The sequence below is a fragment of the Clupea harengus genome, unplaced genomic scaffold, assembly GCF_900700415.2.
Source record: "Clupea harengus unplaced genomic scaffold, Ch_v2.0.2, whole genome shotgun sequence".
Lineage (NCBI taxonomy): Eukaryota > Metazoa > Chordata > Actinopteri > Clupeiformes > Clupeidae > Clupea > Clupea harengus.
The window spans coordinates 1,959-26,404 of NW_024879592.1; the positions used below are offsets into that span (position 1 = coordinate 1,959).

At 42.5% G+C, this 24,446-nt stretch overlaps 1 protein-coding gene across 1 annotated transcript; it reads left to right on the forward strand.

The window, feature by feature from the left end:
• The first annotated feature begins 1,675 nt into the window (after window positions 1-1,675).
• mtnr1c (melatonin receptor 1C) lies at window positions 1,676-23,382 on the forward strand. Its single transcript, XM_042704164.1, has 2 exons — window positions 1,676-1,871; window positions 22,382-23,382. Exons 1-2 carry the CDS (start codon window positions 1,676-1,678, stop codon window positions 23,242-23,244), a joined length of 1,059 nt encoding a protein of 352 aa, XP_042560098.1. The 3' UTR covers window positions 23,245-23,382.
• Window positions 23,383-24,446: the final 1,064 nt, after the last annotated feature.

Below are 24,446 nucleotides of genomic sequence, written 5' to 3' on the forward strand. Positions count from 1 at the left end.
ATATGCATATACAGCGTATTGGAAAGTAAGCGTAAATGACACACACAAATAACAAACAAGGCTCCACAAACACATAGCCTAATGAAAGGAGTAAAGAAGAAATAAATCCTATACTTCCCGGGGTCCCCAAAACGTATATTTGTCGCTGTATCACACACTACCCTGGCTTCATTAAAAGTCCCCTCCGCAGCCCATTGTGTGATAGAGTTCACTTTGTGCCCAGCATTCTAAATAAATAATAGTTTGACGCCGGCTTCAAAGTGATCTTACTGGTCATTTTATTATTTGGACAACTGTAGGCTATGATAAAGGTTTCTTTGGTTGGGAGTCTGTGAACTACAGATATATGATGTAACAATCTTTATTTAAGTTTCTGAGAGCTATTTAAATCATTTTTCAACACTTCATGAATCATCTTTTTAGTGCCACATTCTAAGATCTGAAGCAAGCAAACCGTAATATGGCCCTAGCACAAACAAACAAACACATACACAAAGCAGGTGATAAATATGAGAAATCATTGAATTTTAAACTGAACTAACCACATTCCACTGAAAAGCAAATAGAAGTAAACAAACAGTTTAGAATTATTGTTCCGTGTGCCGTTTATGGACTGGTGATGATCAGTATCTCTTATTGCCATTGTCACATTAGAGTATTTATAAAATTGTAGGGACATGGTCAGACCAAGAGTCTAAAGAATCAACTTTTGAAGAAGCACAAGTTGATCGTGCAAATACTACATGTTTGCAATGTATACCACAAATAGGCTAATACTTTAAGATGATTTGTTAGCCAATGTAACCAACGATTGGTGAGCCAATGTAACCAACGATTGGTGAATGTAACCAATCGTTGGCTCTTAATTTGCTGTTTGTGTGTGATCTTCTAGATTCTAGAATGTCTTCTCATATCTGTTCAAATGTAGGCCAGACCACACACGTACTGTCACTTCATTGGGTTGTTTGAAGCCAGTGTTAATCAAAATGCAGGTTATGTATGGGTAAGGTCATGTGTAAATAAGAGACCAAGGAGGGTGAATCAAAATCCTAGACAAATCAAACTGATAACCCATCCCAGTCAAACTTAACTCGTCGTTGATTTTGGAAGTTCGCCCCACATGGGAGACATGAGAGTAATGCGGTAGTAATAACGGTAGTTTGCTTTCATGCATGGAATACTTAGCGCGCTCTCAGAGAAAACACCCCAGAGACCTATAAGTAACTACAGTACACTGGGTCTATCGTCGGGGCTGATGCGGTCAACTATAAGTTGCCTTGTGGACCATCACATGGAAGTAGAATTCAAGGACTTTAAGTGCTATTGCTATCTCACAAGTCAAGGGAATCTGGTCTTCGACAGAGACTACGCAACGTCAGGGTAATTAAGAAATAACACAGGAAGTATTCAAATGGGCTACGTCTCGTGAAATGCAGTTCACTTGACGGACGACGCGACGGGGAATGGTCGTGGCAACACAAGATGTTGGTTACGCGCTGGACGTTCTTAAAGCAAACTGTCCCGAAAACAAGGATGGGGACATTTAGGAATAACGGGCTAACCCGTTGGTTTCTTGTGCACCAACAGCAAAAATTGAACGTTTAAAAATCCCGCTTTTCTCATTTGGAGAGGGCATAAACTTTGATGTTTCAGGGTAGCCTAGTGATCCATAGGAATGGCGTTGAAGGTGAACTTGAGCTGCATCGATTGCTTGTCCCAGGGGGCAAATCATAGTGTGTCTTCTCATACCACATCTGCCGGTGTAGCGACAACTCTTGCCGGTGTGCTCATCTTTACCATCGTGGTTGACATCGTTGGGAACGTTCTTGCCATCCTGTCCGTGTATCGAAACAAGAAGCTCCGGAACGCAGGTATGGAACTGGAGATGGATTTTGGTGGTCGATATTGAACTCCAAGAATCTCAGAACAGGCTGCAATTGCCTTGTTAAGGGAAAAACGCATTTACTTGTGTCTTGCTTAGTCCTATCTATAACTATTTCAATTTGTTGGCTATGCCACAGATAGTGAAAGAAGAACAATCTGAAATTTTACCAATTGTCAGGTAGGCTATTTCAGTGTAGCCAACATACCGTAGCTCATAAAGTTTAAATTTGTTTGCGCAGTTCCGATATTAAATGAAACCAATGGATTGACCGTAAAAAACAATTGTATGCCTATCTCTGAATACCTATAGGTGTGCAGCTGGGTTGGCAACATATTTGAATGGCAACTTATTATGTTTCGCTAATACCCATATGAACATGACGAGAGTGCCAGAGTATCGAAGTCTGGGTCACGTTTCCCCCACACTGTGTGCTTGTTTACCAGTGTTAAAAGATAACACTGAAAAGACCTTTCTGATTACGCACCATCACATCATGTGAGCCTACTTTTAGTGATTCTTTTTTTCAAGTGACACCTGAAATTCTTGCCACACTGTGGTGTTCAGTTGAGCCGCTAACCCTGATGCATTACTTCAGTTTGTCTTAATGACTGTGGTCTTTATTCCCTCATACCAGAATTGTCGAGAACATCCTCAAATAGCACGCTGATAAAGAGAAGTATTGTGCTTCAAAACAGTCACCCCTTTCTTCACTTGTGTTGACTGTAATTTTTTTGAGGGTTTTGATAGACAGATCCTCCCAGCGAGTGATCCAGTATTTCCCTCAAGAGCAGTGAACATTATGTGGTTAGCCATTCTATTATAATTCAACCTTTGGAATTTTTTTTCAACTCTCTCTCACACACACACACTCAAACACAATCACTCACTCATCCACACAAACATACACAATCACTCACTCATCCACACTGTGTCCCTTAAATTGTTGTTTTGAACATCTCTGCAAACATGAGAGTTTTAAAGGTATAAAGTCGGTGTTCTGTAACTTTAGCCGATTTGCACTTCTGTAAAATACATATATAAAAAATATGAAATATCAAGTGAAGTCAACATGAGTTCAAGGTCTGAGCAGTCTCTACAGAGACGAAAGGGGGATGGTGCAACACTGGCAATGGCATGTCTTGATTGGTTGATGTAGAAGGTGGATATGATAGCACTGCCCTTGTGAGTGCACAGCTGAGAAGAGGAGAGGAGAGGAGAGGAGAGGGGGGAGAGGAGAGAGGAGAGGAGAGGAGAGAGGGGAATGGAGAGGAGAGAGAGGAGAGGAGAGGAGAGGAGAGAGTGGAGAGAGAGGATAGGAGGAGAGGAGAGGAGAGAGGGGAGAGGAGAGGAGAGAGTGGAGAGAGAGGATAGGAGGAGAGGAGAGGAGAGAGGGGAGAGGAGAGGAGAGAGTGGAGAGAGAGGAGAGGAGAGGAGATGAGAGAGGGGAATGGCCACTGATGCCTCATCCAGAAGCTGAACACATTGCTTCAGCCCCCCCCCCCCCGTCCATGATTTCCCTCTGCTTCTGGAGGTGCGAGGGGCCACCATTCAATCACAGGCACCTTCTTGATAATGCAAGCATGCATTATGTATGTGGAAGGGGTTGCCTGTATGCCTGCATGAGAAATGGTGGCCAAGACATGTGACGACCTGCTCGCTGTAAAGGATTATGTCAGGGTTGCCTTTTATTTATTTATTTATTTATTTATTTACTTTTGACTGGGTGCAAACTACTTGTTTATCTGGGGTTGGAAAAAAAGGTGTAGCTGTGCAGATGAGATGCAAAAGGTTGCAAACGGGATTAGGAAAGCGCACAGCTGTTTTCACAGATATGTGAAACTACATGATCCACGCAGGTGGGGATGCACGTCTGTTTTCTTTTGCTGAACTCTGTTTGCTGTTAATAAGATAGATGACTGCAATACGATGCCTTGTCTTGGACAATGATGCAGAGGGTTCGGAACATTACAAAAATGAGTTTCTAAATGTTACTCATTTGTTATGACCTGGCTGCCTGTCGGCGGCCTGTCGAGCGCTAGCAGTACAAAAGAGCTTTGCCACAGTGCCGTGTTTCTGACGCGCTCGTGTGCGACACGAGGGCCAAAAAGAGGCAGGAAAACCCCAGAACGTGCCATTTTTGTTGCATTTTGTGTGATAGTTCCTGTGATAATCCTGAACCCAGGAGAGATCACCGTGCTGAAAGTCCTCAGCGGCGCACTCCTAAAATAGGTCTTAGCAAGCGCACGAGCAGACAGCTTTACTAGGTGCCGGTGGACACACCACAGCAGGTACCCGCACGCAAGTGTGGCTCACGGATAACACCGCGCGGTGCAAATGGTGTGGCACTGTAATAATAACCCTTTGCTTACTGTTGCCGGAACACATGTCAAGACATGGCATCATGCGTGTGTTGAGGTACACTGATAGACAGTGGTGAAAATATGTCTGTTCTTATTCTTTTGAAGAAGAAAATAACACTAGTACCAGACTCACTCAATGTTAGCAGATGCTTGCAAGATGGAATAATACATCATGTGATTTTGGAAAGTCATGATAATTAATTGCAATTCCTCCATCAGGGTAGCAGTTGGTTATGAACGGATTTACTACCACACCTGCGCTTTCCATCGGTTTAATGTCCTTAATGGAACACCGAGTGCTTCTAGTCCTCATTTGCAAATAAATGGCCTTTTTGCACAGTCCTATTGGGGGTCTGTACGGACCAAACAGCTGCCAGGAGTCTGTTAAACTCAGGGCCACTGCATTCAAGTCACAACTATTGCACATTGTGGCATCAAGACACCCACCTTGCTAATCTTGCGAGGTTTTCTACGTTTTTGATTGAAATGTATTTATTTATATTTTATTTGTCTACCTTTTTGGTGGTTGACCGCAGGTAAGATGGACATTTTTGGCTCTGTTTAGATAATAGCCTGGTGAATCACAGTTCACATCTAACCTTTTCTGCCGTTGGTGCTGCACTACAGCAGCTGCTTAGACGCCTGTAAACCAGGGGGAAAATAATGTAATGTTCACCAGGATGATTACCTGATGTAAGAGGGACCATTATTCCACACTCGAAAAATGCACCAAATGGGCTTTAATCTGCGCCACTCAGACAGGCCCCTGCTGAACATCAAGACCAAGCTGAGAGGATGCGCTGTCCTGGCCCTGGTCAGCCACCTGAGAGCTGTTCAATGCAGTGGGCTGTAGATGCCCTCCTAATCACGGGGTGTGGTCACTCTGGAGACTGGAAGAGGAGTGAGTCCCTTGTGGAAGTGTGTGCTCTGCTGGGTCTCCTTTCGAGCCTTCTCTCTCTCTCTCTCTCTCTCTCTCTCTCTCTCTCTCTCTATGTGTTTCTCTCTGTCTTCCCTCCATCTCTCTCTCTCTCTCTCTCTCTCTCTGTGTTTCTCTCTGTCTGCCCTCCATCTCTCTCTCTCTCTGTGTTTCTCTCTGTCTCCCCTCCATCTCTCTCTCTGTGTGTTTCTCTCTGTCTCCCCTCCATCTCTCTCTCTCTCTGTGTTTCTCTCTGTCTTCCCTCCATCTCTCTCTCTCTCTCTCTCTCTCTGTGTTTCTCTCTGTCTCCCCTCCATCTCTCTCTCTCTGTGTTTCTCTCTGTCTGCCCTCCATCTCTCTCTCTCTCTGTTTCTCTCTGTCTGCCCTCCATCTCTCTCTCTGTGTTTCTCTCTGTCTCCCCTCCATCTCTCTCTCTCTGTGTTTCTCTCTGTCTGCCCTCCATCTCTCTCTCTCTCTGTGTTTCTCTCTGTCTCCCCTCCATCTCTGTCCACTGTCATTACCGTTTTATTAGGCCGTGTCACTATGGCCCAGGCCCGTCGCCAAGGCAATGCCTCCCCAACGAGCATTGTGTGCCCCCCAACAAAATCCACTCCAACTCCACCCAGCTCCCCTTCCCAAAAAGAATAACCAAAGAAAAAAGACTTGCTTGTGCTTGTGGTTTAATTTACAAATAATAATACACTGTTTGTATATATATATTTTGAACATAATACACAAGCGTGATGCCCGCTAAATAAATAAATCATCAGTGACCTCTGAATCGGCGTGGTTGCAGCGGTTTAGTTTATTGTGTGTGGTACAGTTGTGTTTAAAGTTTTAACTTAAAAGCTTTATCTATTTCGTTTATATCACGGATCAGGAGACTCCACTCTACGACTCACCTTCTGGTCTTGTAATGGCGAGAGAGTCCACACGTTCAGAAATGCATTACTGTGGCATTATAGTTTAGTTCTCTTCTCTTCTCTTCTCTTCTCTTCTCTTCTCTTCTCTTCTCTTCTCTCCTCCCATGCCTAGTAGCCAAACCAAACCAAAATGCACCTGTTGACAATATGATCTTTCACTGGGTATCTCATTATGCCTCAGTGTTATTTTCAATTTTTTTTTTGATAATTCTTTTTATTTCAGTTCAGTATGGACATGACATCTTGAACATATCTGGGATTTTTTTTACATTGAAGGTAGTAACTGACACAATAAAAGTACAATAGACAAAAAGTACAAAAGAGAAAACATAATAATGAGACAAAAAAACAAACAAAAAAAATTCAAATTAAAGGGAGGGGCGTGACCACTGAATAAATCAGTGCTATTTTTAAAGAGTAACAAACATTTCATTTTCCTGTTTTGTCTCCCAGCTAATGGAGTTTTTAGGTATCTTGAGACACACTTGTAGCTTCTCCGAGCCAGCAACTGAAACAACCGTGATTCACTCTGCGGGCAAACATCATTAGATTTTGGTCTTTGGAAATACTCCAGGAACATTTTTTAGGTCATTGTTTGCCAGTTACAATACTATGGCAAGAATGTGACTTTATTTTAGTCTTAGCTTTTTGTGCTTGATAAGAGTGACTCTTTGCTCTTTCCTGCCAGTGTTATGTTAGAAATCAATTTCAAACAAATGTGTTACTGGTTTGAATGATGTTTGTGAAATGGTCCTGTCATCGTCATGTCAATCTCCTTTTTTTTTGTCAAGACAGGCATTTCCCAGGCATTTTGGTGTTTTGAAAATCTGTACAGTTGATAGGATTCTCATCCCATCTCACCTCATATGAGGCTACTATAACTATTAGATTCAGGGAAACATTTTTGAAAAGGCCTGATGAGTTCAGTTTTCAGCACCAGTTTGTCCCAGATAGAGATTCTTAATAAAGGCACCTCTGAAACCCAGAACACTGTAAATATGGAAAGTGACAATTACATCCTATAAGAAATAAGGGTGCCGGAGAGGTGTCATTACACCTGCCAGACTGTCCATCCGATTTAAAATACAGTGAGTCGATGTCCTGAAAGACCTCTGTTTCATACACCATGGTCTGACATTCAATTACCTTATTATGCTGACCCACTGTTAATACTGTTAAGACCTTAGCTTTTTCATTTTGTTCAGGTTTCCACTGCTGTTAAGTGGGTAAGTGTGAATGGCCAATCTCTCATAGCTTTTAAACATATCGATACAGGAAGTGTCTGTCGTTCGTCTTTCTCAGTCACCATGCCTGAAAAACAATCAGTTGACATTCAAAGTGATTGAAGGAATTCAAACGGTCATGTTTTTCTTCGGTTCCTCTGGAAGTTATTTGAATTTGATATGAAACATGCCTGTATCCTAAATGGTTCCATACATTGACGTGAAGAAGAAGAAGTAGGCTGAGGAATTGTGTTGCTGTAATACTTTTAGAGAACTGATGGCCTCATTTACTAACAGGATTGCGCCCACTTCAGGTGTAATTTCTTCGCAAATTGCGGGTAAAGACATGGAACCATATTTACAAAGGCGGCGCACTTGAGTAAAAACGCAGATTGCCCGCTGCTGGGAGGGTATAAGGGAAAGTGGGTGTTCGTTGCAAAGAGATGGGAGGAGATGCGTAAAGTGTGCCTTATTATGGATTAGTAACGAAACAAGAGGTGTTTTAGCATGACATATCAGTTGCTAAATGAAAACTGTGCGTGCGAGAAATTTGACACAGACATGTTATTTGTTTAAGTGTTTATATATATATATCATTTAATATAGGCATATCAAAAATTGTCCCACTAGCTAGCTGTTCTGCCAGGTCTTACCCAGAATCGCCACACAATGTATGGTTTAGACGGTATTCTTTGCCTTTTCCACCCATTGTTCAAGCACACCGAGTACAGTGCTCGCCTTCTGCGTAGGAGTAATGCGTATCTATTCAGGAAAAGAACTTGTACCTGAAGTGCACTAACTAAACTAAGTAAATTGTAGAGACAGAGCATCATATTCATTTCACCTTCCATGTTTATTTTGACGTTATAGCCTCTCGAGCGCAAGCTACCCCCAGTGTACAAAGTGTACCCCCTAAATACTCATGATGCGTTGTGACACAAAGTGTACCCCCTCAATACTTCACAAGGAATTGCATTTATATGATTTGTACTGTGCGTGCCATGGCAACGTCAGCGTATCTGAAAACCTCTGTTACCCCTGACAACGTAGTGTGGACTGGTGGTCACCAGTGTAACGACCATAGACATATGTACATGTACGTATATATGTCTATGGTAACGACCCTCAGTTGTGCAGGTGGTATAGTCAGACCAGGGATTCCACACAATGGCTTTATTTCTGCATTCACAATTAAAAATACATTGCATGAGTTTTTCAGCAATCGGGACAGCACTCCAGATCTGAAGTAACGTAAAAACAATATCAGCACAATGCTCTCTATAACTCATGCGGTTACCGTCAAAACTATGATCTCGGTTAAAACCCTTGCAAATTGCTGTTCAGCAATACAATTCGAGAGCATCAGTTGACCCAACTTATATATACATTTATTCAATCAATAATTCATGAATAAAAATTGGTTAATTTATTAAAATATCAAATAATTCATGGAGTGCTCCCAAAAGCTAAGTTTGCTGTAACCTCGTGAACCAAAAGCTCTAATTCTAATTCTAACTCATCATCCATGGTGGCAGGAACACGCAGGCCCTTTCTTCCCTATTTTAGCGGCGCTTTACTAACACTAATGGGCGGGGTTAGGCGCTGATTACGCGACGAGGTTCTTGTTTGATAAATACTACGCAAAATGCGGAAACACAACGGTGCGGTATGCGGTTTGGCAAAGGCGCTGATAGCGCTGCGCTCGCAAATGTTAGTAAAATAGGCCCCGAGTGTGTGGCTCTTCGACTCTTTCCTGGCAGTGAGGTCATAGCGGAGCTGAATGAGAAGTAGACAGAGCACAGTGACACATCTCCATCACTGTCATCACTGGGTCCAACTCTATGTTAATGGCCCATCACAACCAATCAACAAACCATCAGTTACCACTCTTATGACACTGAGGAAGACAGAAAGTCCCGGATTTAAGGTCAGGGTCAGGTCATGGTTTATTATAGTTTGGGTTTTATGACAGTTATTGCATTTGATAGCTGTTTGAAAGTTAGGCTTCACTGAGAGCTGTCAAAAGTTTAACACTGCTTTGATTGTTTACATAGATCACATAGTGTACCATAAGAATACACTGTCGCCCATAGCTCCTAATGTTCTCTTTTTAAAGCCCCTTTGGTGTTTTCAGTCTGAAAACCCAGTGAACCTAAGAGTCAGTGGCATTGAACTCCAAGGGAACACAGATAAATGTGTGAGGTTGTCTTGGAGTCTGTTATGGTATGGATCATTGCTCAGACCTCTGAGGCGAAACCCTTCACCTCTGAGGGAACACAAACAAAGGTGTGTGATTGTGCCAGTGCCAGCTGAGTGTCAGTCTGACTGAAGTGGTAAGCCAAGCCACTGGGGCAGTTCAGTCTGACTGAAGTGGTAAGCCAAGCCACTGGGGCAGTTCAGTCTGACTGAAGTGTCTAACTCTCCTGGGCCTCAGGATATTTCCAAGTTAAGTGTCCAGCTGGCTCTGCACATACAGTAGGTGACATAATTGTGCCGAGATGCCAAATGCCAAGATGTCTCCGACTCTTTCACTTTGGGAAACGTCCAACGACTGACCAGAGTGACAGGCACCTCCAGCGGCTGTGCAGAACGGCAGAAAAAAAAGAGATCCGTTTTAGCAGTCACGGGCTGGCAGCGCTTGGCCACAGCTACTCAGCCATGCATCCGGAGGATGATACTGAAGCTTCAGTTCTCGCTACAGCCGCAGGGCTAGAGGGAAGACTGGAGAGTCTGATAAGGACAAACTCATGAAATAAAGAAGACCCTCATGAAATAAAGCTGCAGTCACGGAAGAAAGGGAAAAAAGGCAGTTTGGACAGCTTTGTCGCCAGCTATTTTAAGGCACACGTGAAGTCCCAATAAATGTTTAAAGGTTCAGTAAAGCAGCTGTCTTCCTCCCTAATTTAGGAGCAGACAGACCCTGAATAAATTCTCGTGCTTCTCCGAGGCCAAGCTCACATGTTGGTATTAAAACATTAGGAATATGTGGAAGAATGTGAATTGACTGGGTGAGCACTTAACTGTCCAGATTATTTACACTGGCTGTGGTCAATTAGGAAAAGAGATGCTTTGAATGAGAAACTAGAGGGACGGACACGATGGACTAGATGTGAGATCTCTGAGATCTCTGAGACAGCAGTGAGGACAGGATGACACGGCAGACATGAAGGCCAGAGAGCACCAGGAAAGCTGTGGCTAGCTGTGGCCATCTAGGCCATCGATCCATGTGGTACACTGGAATCCACAGGTTTGAATATGTATATGCTTTGCTTGAATATTTCAGCTATTTCTTTACCACATCACACGTGATCCAAGGCATCTAGTGATTCTTCCTGTATGTTCTCTCTTATAACATCTGGATAATTGGTATTGTATTGTGTACTACTCACAAGGGATGAAGGGAGATGTTCCATTAGCATCCTCTTGTTACCATGCAGTTAAGGTCAAACTCAGAATAACAGAAACTAGCCAGGAGCTCTCATTACTTTAAAATTTGACCTTTTCACTTCTGGTTTTAATTACTATTTAAAATCTTTTGCTCCTGCGTCAAATGGCCTTTGCTGTTCAAACAAGGCAAGGTAATGAGAGCAGGGTTCCTCAAACTGGGCTGAAAACACAAGCAGTATCTCAGCTAAATGAAAATGTGTCATTCTCTTTTTGTTATTCTTTGATTATGTTAGCGCTCATCTCCGATGTCACAATAAATAAAACATTTGTGAGTCACATTTGTGTAAAATCTTGTGACGTTACTCTGCCTTGTCAGTCTACATGCTTTTTTCGCTTCTGCCGTTGTCTTTTGCCGGTTCCATATCCTCCAGCTTGTTGACAAATACACGTGTTCCTCATCCATTAGGGGTCTCGAAGCGCGATTTGTAATTACGTGGTGAAAGAGTGAGCTACACTCCACAACTTTAGGCGGAGCTCAGAAGCAAAAAAAAAATCAATCCTCGCATAATGGGGCTTTAATGATACCCTTGAATGAATGAATGAATGAATGAATGACTGAATGAATGAATGAATGACTGAAGCTGGCAATCCAACCTGCAAGCTAACATTAACACTACTGACAACATCAACGCAATAAATCGTGTTCATGTGCATTGACTGTACTGACCAGATCTCGTATAATCCACCATATGATGTTTTTTGCATGTTCGCAGCCCGCTGGTAGAAGCAGTAGTGTTAATGGGGTGTGTGTCACCTCCCTGCACAGCGCCAAAACTACCACCAGTGTGAGTTAAAGGTACAGTGTGAGTTTTTATGGGGCGACAGTGGTACAGGAGGTAAAGAAGTCGTTTAGTAAGCAGAAGGTTGCTAGTTCGATTCCCTGTCGAAGCGTCCTTGAGCAAGACACTGAACCCCTAATTGCTCCTGATGTGCAGTGTGCCATCAGTGTAAATGTAAGTCGCTTTGGATAAAAGCGTCTGCTAAATGACTAAATATAAATATAATATATATAAATATTTTAGTGGCATTTATTAGTAGAAATGGAATATAGTATTCATAATTATGTGCAACGCAGCAACCTCACAACTATTCTGCGGCGGCCACCCAGAATGTGGGGCCGGCCCGTAGTATGGGGACCCCCACCTTAGAGTGTCTGCGCATTGAAAGTAACTGTTCAAACAACCCTCTACCTTTTAACTGAAGAGATCTCCCACGTTTTTAAAATGATTATCATCTTTTCTAATCATCTCTTAAACCTGGACATTTTTGAAGCGCATGAAAAGGGGTCTTTTCAAGAGTGACGTAAACATGTACATTGAGGTGGGTTAGGTGGTGTGTATGTGTTTTAGAGGTTGTGACGGGTGGGTTAGGTGGTGTGTGTGTGTTAGAGGTTGTGTTGGTTAGGTGGTGTGTGTGTGTTTGAGAGGTTGTGTGACGGGTGGGTTAGGTGGTGTGTGTGTGTGTTTTAGAGATTGTGACGGGTGGGTTAGGTGGTGTGTGTGTGTGTTTTAGAGGTTGTGACGGGTGGGTTAGGTGGTGTGTGTGTGTTTGAGAGGTTGTGTGGGTTAGGTGGTGTGTGTGTGTTTTAGAGGTTGTGACGGGTGGGTTAGGTGGTGTGTGTGTGTTTGAGAGGTTGTGTGGGTTAGGTGGTGTGTGTGTGTTTTAGAGGTTGTGTGACGGGTGGGTTAGGTGGTGTGTGTGTGTTTTAGAGGTTGTGTGGGTTAGGTGGTGTGTGTGTGTGTTTGAGAGGTTGTGTGGGTTAGGTGGTGTGTGTGTGTTTTAGAGGTTGTGTGACGGGTGGGTTAGGTGGTGTGTGTGTGTGTTAGAGGTTGTGTAAAAGCCCAAAGTGGTGCAGTGCAACGCAAGTAAGTGCTTTTGTCCAATAGATTTGATTAGGGCTCAGTCAAATGAGAAAACAGTGGTCTGCCATAGATCATCGTGACACAGTGTCAAGATGAATCTAATTTGAGAGGGACCTTACATTTCCATCTTGTCCTGTCGCATCAATGGGACATGCGTGTGTGTGTGTTTTCCAAGAGCACTGTTTTCTTTCCAGCCTGGACCTGAGTGGTCTCTGTCAAAACTCATCCATCGAGTCTGCAAACAAGACCTCCTCCTGAAAACGAGAGGGCCAAAAACAGAGCTGGCAGTGTGTGATTGTTTGCATTGCTTTAGACAATGCGAGAATAGATCTCGCACCTTATATGGCCATTTTTGACACTTGCTTTCTTTGTGAGTGTAAGTGAGTGAGTGAGTGAGTGTGTGCATGTGTGTTCCTGGAATGCTTTGATGACATTAGATGGTGTGGATATGCTGAGGGAATGAAGGCAGATCCTAAGGGTGGTCCGGTGTTTGCCTCTCAAAGCCCTGCGCATTTCCAGCGGTCCTGTTTGTGTTGACCTGATAGGGAGACCAGGCCCAAGAGCCAGTTAAAACGCCTCATTAAAGAGGAGAGGAGGCCGTGCCCGTGAGCGCCGTGACTGTATAACGAATAAAACGCCCTGGCAATTATTGCTGTGTGCGCAGCCCACCACCAACACACCGTTCAATGACAAAGCAGATGTTTAAGGCTGAGTGTTTTTATGCCTCTCATTACTCAATTGAAGCCTGGTGAAAGGGATTGCTGATGCCTGTTTTTCCCTCGGTGTGAAATATCTCCTGGTGAAAGAATAAAACATCCATGAGCATGATCATTTCCTCTTCCTCTGTCTAGTTGTGTGTGTTCATATGCCTATTGAGAGGTATGAAGATGGATCGGAGAAAATGGAGTTAGAAACTAGAGCGTGTGTATCAAGTGAGCAGACGACCCAAACCAAATGAATTGAAAACAGAATTAAATACAGGAATAGATGGCCACTCCCAAACTCTGGATGTTAAGCAAACAGCAGTGTGGTCTCCTCATACCACAATATTGATGTACTAGCTAGCCCACTGACTTCATGTTGAAACCACTTAAAGTTCCATTACACCAATTTGTAGGCAGGACAAACAAAGAAGATAATCAAATCTAAGCACTTACCCTTGTTGTTGTTTAGACTTAAAAGGTTGTATTTACATCAAGGTCTTTCAGTTGAGTAACAGGCTCTCTATTACTCATTGAGCTGTTAACATAGAACTAAAACTGAATTAGAATTACAGACATATTTTGGACTCAAACACAATCCAAGCAGTATTTGGAATGCAGTACTTGCAGAGCATGAGCTGCGAGTAGTTGGCCAGTTTGTTTCACTGAGTTGGCGAGTTGAGTTCACTCTGAAACCTGTCGACCTTTTTCTCACTTTTTCGTCTGACCTCTGAAAGTGAGACAGCGTTGCATATGTGCTTCCTATGGGTTGACACAATGCATGAGTCATGGAAGTGAGAGCAGTGGTGGTCCTGGCTCGCTTCTGGCTCTGGGCGCATAGTTCACTCACTGTTACACGTGACGTTGCAGGGGTGGCAGTGGCCCGTCATTACAAAACACAACAATATGAGAGACAAGAAAAGAAGCAAAAACAGAGAGAGAGAGAGAGAGGGTAAAAGAGGCTTAGAGAATTGCAGAGAGTGAGAAATGCAGTCTGGATGCAGTCTTATTCTATGATGTTTAATGGAGCGTACATTAAACATCACAGAATATCCAATGTCCTGGGACAGTGGTTCCAAAACTTTTTACAGTCCCGTACCCCTTCAGACATTTAATCTCCAGCTGCGGGGGCGTGGCCGGAGCAGAGTTCAGCACAGACGTGACATTTTCTCAGTGGTTTTGTTTTCTAATTAATGCTTGTTCATCGTTGCGATCGTTGTGTTTATAAGAAAGAGATACAGCCTTGCAGGACAAAATACAGGGGAATTTGGGCGATTTTGATGCACAAAATTATGTTTCCGTCTGAAAGTTGCAATTCTGTTTCAAACGGTACATTCTGCGAATTCCGTCCGTTTTCTGTTATCGCGGAAATTTTCTCCCCGCGTACCCCCTGAACCACTTCGAGTTTGGGAACCGATGTCCTGGGATAATCAAGTTTTCCCATCGCAGTGTATACACCCTGTCCGACGGACTATCGAAAAATATTCCTAAAGTGAAATAAATGTATCTTTTCTGCTTCTGATTTGTTATTTGAGGGGAATACTTTGACACTCGAACGAATGAGTTGTTGATCATGATGATTTGTCTGCTGAGACGTGTACGTGTTAATTGGAAAGGTAACAGTCGGGTTGTGTTTGATGCCAGAGTCCTCTGCCATGCCAGCATTTCACCCAAAATCGTGCACCAGAATGTCACAATTTCCAGGTCCTGATCTGTGTTTTTCTTGGCCTGGTAGAGAGGTAGCGATAGTAAAAGAGGGGAGGGGAGACCATCAGAAACATGGCAGATGACTTCATACACCTATCAGGATAAGCATGCTAGCATACATGGGGTAAATGTACACAGTGCATACAAACATAATATGTTATATACATGATGCGTACAGAACTGATATGCACATACAGTATGTACTAAATGGATATGGGGAGCAATGTTTCCACAGCCATCGGCATATACTATGCTATATATATATATACGCTATAAGAGAGAGACAATTTGGTCAGTAAACATCAATTTGATAAACAGATCAATTTAGGGTAAACAATCAACAGTAGGTAATATGGCCACTTTATCAGTATCACTATAAGCATAATATGAGGGAGAGGCTGCCTGGCAAGGTGTATGGGAATTTAGTTTATGTTCAGTTTTGATGAGCTATGTTTAGTTATGGTTGGCTGACATGATGCATGCAAATTTCATATTTTATTTATACATAAAAAAAATGGCTAATTCAAGGCAACCAAAATCTGAAGAATGGTTGCCGGGGGTTACACATTGTAGGAGCCCTGTACAGTTTGTGTCTCTCAGTATGTGTCCCTCAGCTTGCGGTTGTCTCATGAGGGGTGGAATAAAGGAACTCCCAGCATCAAGCTGTGATTAGGCTGAAAACATTCGCCTCTTAATCCCTATCAGTTATCATGTGGCCTAAGTGTGTGAAATTGACTGTGTGTGTGTGTGGGTGTGTGTGTGAGAGAGAGAGAGAGACAAAGGGAGAGAGAGAGAGAGTCTGTGAGAGTGAATGATAAAGAGAAAGGGAGAGAGAAAGAGAGAGTGTGAATATATATATATATTCACACTCTCTTTCTCTCTATATATATATATAATATATACGTATGTCTGTGTATTAATTTGTGTGTCTCCTTGTATGTTTGTGTTTGTGTCTGTGTGTTTACACAGTGCATTCAGAAAGTATCCACCCCTTCACCCCAGCGACCCCTTTACTTTTTAACATGTTGTTTGTTTGTTTGTTTGTTGTTTGTTGTTTCCTACATCTTTTCAAATTCATTTTTCCTCATCAGTCTCCACCATAATGATAAAGGCAAAAATGAAGCTTAAGGATCTACTCAAAGCCATATCTGGAGGCAATTAACAAATGACAAGATGTTTGTCTCCCCTTAGGTCCTAATTTCACTGTACACTATGTTTTTGATCCTATATCCTCAGTAAATCTCCCTATTCTGAATTAGCCCCTCTGTCCAACTAAACCACATACAGACATACAGATTCATCTCTTTATCGTTTTTCTTCCCTTTTATCCTCCACCCACCCATCATCATTCTCTCGCTCGCTTTCTGTTTTTCAGTACGTTTATGTAATTGTGTCCTTAGTCAGGTAAAACTACATCCACTCTTGACAGACCATAGTTTGCAGAGAAATATAGGCTACCATGGTAATTGAGGATTATAATAAGGAAAATAATGTATTAATCACTGTATATGATCACTTTTTCACTTGTTCAGCCTTTGAATCCTCCCTCTGTTTTAGGGGGATGGGGCTGTAAGACTGTCAGTGTAAATTATAGCCGATAGGTGGTTTTTGGAATTTAACTGAAAGATTGCTTACATTTTTTGGGCTGACCCGGCCTGGTGTGTCACTGCCTTTTAGTTCTGTAAAAAGGTTTGTGAGAGTTTTTATGGTTAATGACAATATAAAGATATAAAATAGAATGAACTAGAATTTAATTACACAATAGTTAGTTCTGAGCACCAAATCTCATTTTGTTGAAATAGGAGTTCTCCTAACAGCAGTTTTGTTACTGTGTAGTGTAGTTCCATGCACATATTCCATATTTACATTAATTCGTAGGTACTAATAGGTACACACAACAGTTTGAGGATGAGCATGTGTTGATTATATAGGTAATTATGCAAGAGTTGGGTCTCAACATGAAGAAATAAACAGCATTTGCTTTTTAGCTGGTCCAAACCAACTGTGAACTAAAGCCTGTCTCAGATCTCAGCTGTGAGTGAAAGCTGTTATCTCTGTCCCTCTCTCTTCCTTTCACTCTCTCTCTCTCTGTCTTTTTCTCTCTCTCTCTCTCCCTTTCACTATCTCTGTCTCTCTCTCTCTCTGTCTCTCTCTCTCTCTCTCTTTCTCTCTCTAAGATGTTCTGTGATCAGGGGTTAGAGGTTTAGGGGGTAAAAGAAGGGGAGGGTGTCGGGGAATTTATGTCCAAGGCTGAATGAGAACAACTGTGCCTTTTTACTGTATTTGTCATTGGTTTAGATTTGTGTGTCTCAGCCTGGGTACAGCCTGCAGTACTTCCAGGCTTCACAGGTCAGGTCAGCGTGTCCCATATCTTATCAGTCCATACGTTTTGATCTGCGGCACCACAAGGGATGATGGTGAGAGGGTGAGAGCCTCATGAAAGCAATCAGTATTTAGGGAGTAGAGATAGCGTTTGAATGGTGTTTCATGCACAGCCCCCCCCCCTCTCTTGATCTTAAACTCCACAAATAGTACCCTGAATTCTCTCCTCTGGGCACCACAAAAACTGTGTTTTGTGTTTGAGACACACACACATACATACATACATACATACATACATACATACATACATACATACATACATACATACCATACATACCATACCATAGATAACACGCATATATCAAACAGTGCTGTGGGTTTTTATGCACATGATGCAAAAAGTCTGTCTTGTCTTTATATCATGTTTGCTTTTCTTAGATTACATGTTTATTAGTTTTTGACATGAAGGGTTACATATCCACTCACTGTCCCCTATCAGATCAAGTGGCACCAAGAGCAATTTTGTGTTACATTTACATATAGGTTGATATACGTAGTACAATGATGGTCCCACTTTAGTTCAAATGCTTGGTTGGTCGGGGTAAACAGTGGACAGGTTGACAGTCTAACTGTAGTGGAGAGTTTACTGGGAGTAGGCTGAATGTTTATTGAATGTTTACTGGAGAGTCACTGATCGTTTGCTCTTCATCTATAAAGAGCCATAAACATGAAGTGTCACCAAATGGGCTTGTGTGACGGAGAGTAGTCACCTGCAGCAGTTTGAAGAATACAGCCACACCTCATGATCTAGTAACTGAACAGAATGTGATCACAGGTATGTAAGGTGTAATAAAGGTTTGATTTTCCCAATGAATTGCTGAATAAAGTTGTAATAAATGAGTCTGTTGAAAACATACATTAAAAACAGGCAAAAAAACGTTTGAATGAAAGAGATTATTCCTACATTTCTATTTTCACGTGTGTCATACATTTTCACTCCAATTTTCCAGTTCTCATAGGCATAGTGGAATGATACTCTTGTGATGCCATTTTAATTCAAATTTTTGGAACATGTTTTTAAAGGGGGGTCTTAATTCTGTCTCTGTTTTGTTCATCGATGGATTACAGTGCTCTGGAAGCATCACCCTACAACTGCAAGGGAATCCTGGAGAATCTCCTAATATGGTCATATCGACACTGATTATTTATGCATCATTTAAATGAGTTTGATCTCTAAAATCCAGTTTGTTTTTGAGTGTCTATGTGCTCGCCAGTTCTTCTTTGAAGAAGGCATTCTTTCAATCCCAGCAGGACTGTCTAAAAAGACAAACAATGGCATAAAAATGCTTTACACGCCACAAAGCCTTTCTCATTACGTCGACTTAAGAAACTTAATCTTTCTGTTCCAGACTACGTTTCTGAGTGCCGCTCCCCTAAGCCCTGTGGCGTAGTTCTACCAAACTAGGCCTGTACTTTCAGCAGTTTCAGGGCTGGATTTCCTAGACATTTAGTTTGGATGCCTCAGTGTTTTGTCCACAGCAAAATCCCTGATGCACTGTTTGGAAAGCCAAAGCTACGGACTTTTCAAGACCTTAAGCTGATGATAATGAGCGTCAACAGGTGGCTGGCTTGAACCTTAGCTCTTCTCTTATCGTTGCGAACCCATTTCCTGATGGTAGCACACTGTATTTTTGACCTTTTTGACAGCCCTGGTGGACCACTACTGGCAGGACTGCCTGGATCAAAGATCGATAAAGAATTGAATACGGTGTTGCCAGAATCATAGCCTCTCCTTGGATATCAGTAAAAGAGGTGAGGATGGACTAGAATAAGAAGGTTAAGGCATCTTTAGGCTCTGTAGGTTAAGAGAGGAGCACAGCCAAGTGACTTCAGATATCTCTGTGTACCACATCACTGAAGGGGTCAGACATGGACTCATCACACAGGCAGTCAGGTGGAGGAGGTGCTGCTGCATCTAAGGAACATCTCTGTTTTCATTACGATGAGGGAAAACATCACTGATTTGGCAATGGGAACACAACACCAACCAAAACCACAGAGTTCAAAGAGTTGGACAGTCAGCTGAGGACTTATTGAGGGATGTCCAGCCCGAACATCAGCACAAGATGGATGGTTTAGGACCAAAACAAGGAGAGGCATTAAAGACACTAGCAATCAGCACCACAACATTTTTCTCTGAATTTTTTTTCATTCCACAACTGAAGAGCAAGTACTGGTTAGTCTTTCAGTCAAAACGCAATCTAGGTCTTAGGTCATTCTGTCCATCTTATGTGTTGTTGCACTATGATTGTAGCATCGCCTCTTACGTATAAATGTTATTGTGTTGTGTTGATTCTCATTGGATATGACTGAAGAGCTCATGTTCCATAACTTTATGTATGGTTCTGGCAGGCACTCTGAACTCTTTTCTAAAGTCTTTAAGTTCACCATGAGTAACAAACTCTCCACACACTGGGTTATTCAAGATACCCAGATGAACTGGATCAGTGAGTTAAAAAAAGGAGTTTTGTTAAGGGCAGGGGACAGTGATGAGGTACTGACGCGTCCACCAGGGTCTGTGTGCTTCTCACAGCTCACACTACTGTCTCCAGAGACTGAGATGGACATTAAGCTTGGTTTCTGCATTTTTATTTGACCTGAAAAGAAGACATATTGTTCCAGTGTTTGTACAGTTATTATCATCAATTTAAAATAAGAAACCAACGCTGTCCTAAGAAAAGGTGAATGTTTCCATAACCGTCATTTTTTTATTATCAGCTTGCCAACTACTATTGCTTTAAGGGAATCTGTGTCATTCACAATCACTTGATTGTTGTTCTGAATAGGCAATAAAAGTGTACTCAATCCAAAATTTCTTCCACTGGTCATATGATTGCAGATAAAGCTGCCATCTTAGTAGGGGAGCAGATCAGTTTTACAGTGGCCTCAGTGTTTAATTAGATTTCATGCTACTTTCATTTTAATATGAGGTTTGTTTGAGTTTGTGTATATAAATGGAATTTGGTATATTCTTGTGTGGAAAAGGCAGCCAGAAGGACCTTATTTACTTCACTAAATGACTTTCATTTCAAGTGACCCATGGTATATTGAGTCTAAATGAATGCTGTCTGATTGTAGTTTAAACCAGACAATTAATTGTGTATTAGTAATTAATTAATTAAGTCAGTCATGATGAATCAGTATCTACACACACACACGCACACATACTCACTCAGCAGGAGAAATCAGAGCTCAAGGTGATATGTGGCGAACATTCCCTATTCTGTCTGGCCTTCTGTCCGACTCACTCTTAATCATCTGCTGTGTAATTATGTCAAGGTTCTGGAGTTTAGAACACACTTGGTCACCGTGTGCTGGTATCGCTGAAAGTATTATTGTTAAAAGACAACACTCGCTGACTGTTTCCGAGAGCCCTTGCCGAGGAGAGGACGTCGAAACAATGGTGCATTTGTCAGGCTGCTGTTAAACTCAGATCCCAGGTCTCTCTGGCTTGCAAAGGACTCATGAGGCTTATAGCCTAGTGATTGCTTTTGAAATACATTACGTCAAAGGACCTCTGAAATATCACTGGGACATGTTAGTCATCTTACTGATCGGGCCAGATAATGTCACTCGTTTCCATGAATGACTGCTTTAAAGATTAATTATTTTACTATCAGACAGCCTAGAAGAACAAGGTATCCTCTGAGATGGATTGGAAGGGAGAGGGCAAAGGGGTTTAGTCTAACATGAATACAGGCTCCATAACTAACTTTCTTAACCGAGGTTATTTATCTAACTATTTGTTGTGTTGATTATGTTTATATAAGTAAATGTATATGTATTTTGAATGAGAGCTTCAATTTAGTCACATTCAATCAATGTTTCTCTGTATTAGCCAGTAATAACCTCAAGAACAGAGCTGAAGGTTTTGCAAGATAGTATATTATTAGATTGTATATGACTATGGAGAATTATCTGGTTTGCTATCCAATCCCCTCTTTGGAGATGGTAACGGTTCAGTTGAGAAACAGTTCTAAAATGAATTTCAGAAGCAGATATTCTACATTATGCCAGCAATCAAATCATACAGCAAAGATGGCACAGGATGTATCCCTTTGATTGGGATTGGGAATGTTGTTGTAGTAATAAAAAACACAGATTTCCCCTTCAAAGCCATGGTCATGAGCAAAACCTTTTATTATCTATTATGGGGGTTTGAACTTGGCACAGGATGTGACTGTGCTTCTAAACTAATCGCCCCCCTAATCTTTTCCCCAAACTGCTTCCAGGGTATGGCACCATTGTCTGTTTGCAAACATTGCCCCAGCAACACTGGACTTACAGCATCAGTTAACTTCAGTTAACGATCACGGTACCACAATAAGGGAAATAGCAGAAATAACCTGCCCCATGAAACACAAAACATTACAGGAAAAAAACAATGATTTATTTTATTACGCATGTCCTGTTGTGCTTTAAATGCCAAAGGTCTTTGAAGGGAGATTTTAGTTTTTTAAGAGTCAGCCTTAAGCTGTCTTAAAACTCTCTGCAAAGACAGGAACCATAAAAGGATTTCATCAGATAAAATAACCTGGAGCACACTTCCATGGAGCAACAAGACTTTGAGCATCTGCAGATGCAATATCTTCTTCCTCATTAGGTTCCTGTGATGTAATACCTTCTTCCTCCCTGGCTTCCTGTGATGTAATACCTTCTTCCTCCCTGGCTTCCTGTGACTCAAGTCTTTTCAAGACTCCTGCATCAAAAGAAATGTTCCATGCCACTTACAGATTCCAGAGTTTCACTTTTGTATTAATCATTAATAGTTTTAATCATGAGTCATTTCTGTAGATTTCCATTCAGATCTATAGCTGAAGTAGAATCATTTATTGACATTCTGATTGATTGGCTGGTAATCTTCAAATTAGAATTGATAATCTTAAACTGTGTTGATATTTGATAAGTAGTGCCGTGTCTTAAATGTCTGTAGTACAGATTCATTTTATTCTGGTGGATGTGTGACCTCTTGTAGGAAACATCTTTGTGGTGAGCCTGTCAGTGGCAGACCTGGTGGTGGCGCTGTATCCCTACCCTCTGGCACTGCTGGCTATCTTCCACAATGGCTGGACCATGGGCTCACTGCACTGCCAGCTGAGCGGCTTTGTCATGGGCCTGAGCGTCATCGGCTCGGTCTTCAACATCATGGCCATCGCGCTCAACCGCTACTGCTACATCTGCCATGGCCTGCACTACGACCGGCTCTACACCAGCCGCAAAACCTGCCTGTACCTGCTGCTCACCTGGGTGCTCACCTGCCTGGCTACCGTGCCCAACTTCCTGGTGGGCTCGCTGAGCTACGACCCGCGCATCTACTCCTGCACCTTCACGCAGACGGCCAGCTCGTCCTACACCGTCTGCGTGGTGGTGGTGCACTTCCTGGTGCCACTGGCCGTGGTGTCCTACTGCTACCTGCGCATCTGGATGCTGGTCATCCGGGTGAAGAGCCGCGTGCAGCCGCAAGACTCACGGCGGGGCCGCCCCAGCGACCTGCGCAACTTCCTCACCATGTTCGTGGTCTTCGTGCTGTTCGCCGTCTGCTGGGCGCCCCTGAACCTCATCGGCCTGGCTGTGGCCATTGACCCTGTCCGGGTGGCCCCTAAAGTTCCAGAGTGGCTGTTCGTGACCAGCTATTTCATGGCGTACTTCAACAGCTGCCTGAACGCAGTGGTGTACGGGCTGCTGAACCAGAACTTCCGGCGAGAGTATAAGCAGATGCTGCTGGCGCTGTGCGCCCCGCGCACGTTGTTCATGGACAGCTCAAAGTGCCCCACTGACTTCAAGAGCAGGCAATCGCCGGCGGTAACCAACAACCATATGGAGGAGGCCCAGCTGTGATTGGGTCAGGGGTCAGGGGTCACCACTGAAGGACTTTTATCCTGTTTTTATAATGTTGCACTGGTTCTTCGTGTACCATTGTAGAACCGTATGCTTGTGTGTGTGTGTGTGTGTGTGTGTGTGTGTGTGTGTGTGTGTGTGTGTGTGTGTGTCCTTGTGTGTCCTTGAACTGACAAATCAACCAAATTATCACAAATACACACACACATACTCACACTTTGTTAAATAATGTAGCATAGATGTCTATCTGCTATATAGAATTTGTATTTCATGTCACCTTTAACCTTCTTTATATTAGTTTTCAAAATACAAACTATTTTGATAAACAGTAAATGTATCTTCATTTCATGTGTACATTGCCTTAATTCTATTTAAAATAGATATTTTGGAGGCCTATTCTGATGCTTATACTGCTTGACTTGTGTGTTATAGTGCATGATTTCTGAGATATAAAATATCAGTTTTTGCACTATGCCTAATGCATGTTACTTTTCTCAACTGTTCCCATACACTTTCAAGCAAGTGTACAAACAATAATAAGGTTGTCATCATCATCATCATCAAGACCAAATATTCAATTTGTTTCTATTGTTATTCCTGCTCTTCATCATTATAATCAATACGGTAATAATATTTTATGTACCTAATACCTCTCGCAAACTGCAAGGTCATTTCAAATAGGGCACTCATTCACGCGCTGGTTTCATTTACTGAGTCTAATCTTCCTGAACCTGTGATGAGGGCGATCATCACTCATTCACGGAGACACAGCTGTGTTGGCCAGAGCCGTCCCAGGAAGGACAGATGTGATGACATAGCGCTTATCCCGGTTGCCCTCTAAAGGTTTCTGTCTTTGTGTTTCACAGGCGGATTGATTTCATCTCTCAGGTCAGTGACCCCTCTTAGACGCTGGCTGTTTAATTCCCTCTTCCTGCAACCTCAGCGAAAAACAGTGGGGTACAATATGTTTGTTAACCCCAGACTGTGGTGTGTGTGTTTGTGGGTGTGTTTGTGTGTCCCACAGAACAACTGGCATAAGCTTACTTCAGAGCCAAGCGAGCATAGCCTATGCCACAATGCTGAGTGTTGTTTTTACCAAGGCTGAGGTACTGGTTCAATTCACAAGAGCCTACTAATTACTTTAGACATGTTCAGTAAATCTGCATAACTGGAATGACATGCAGACTTACTTTGGCCACTGT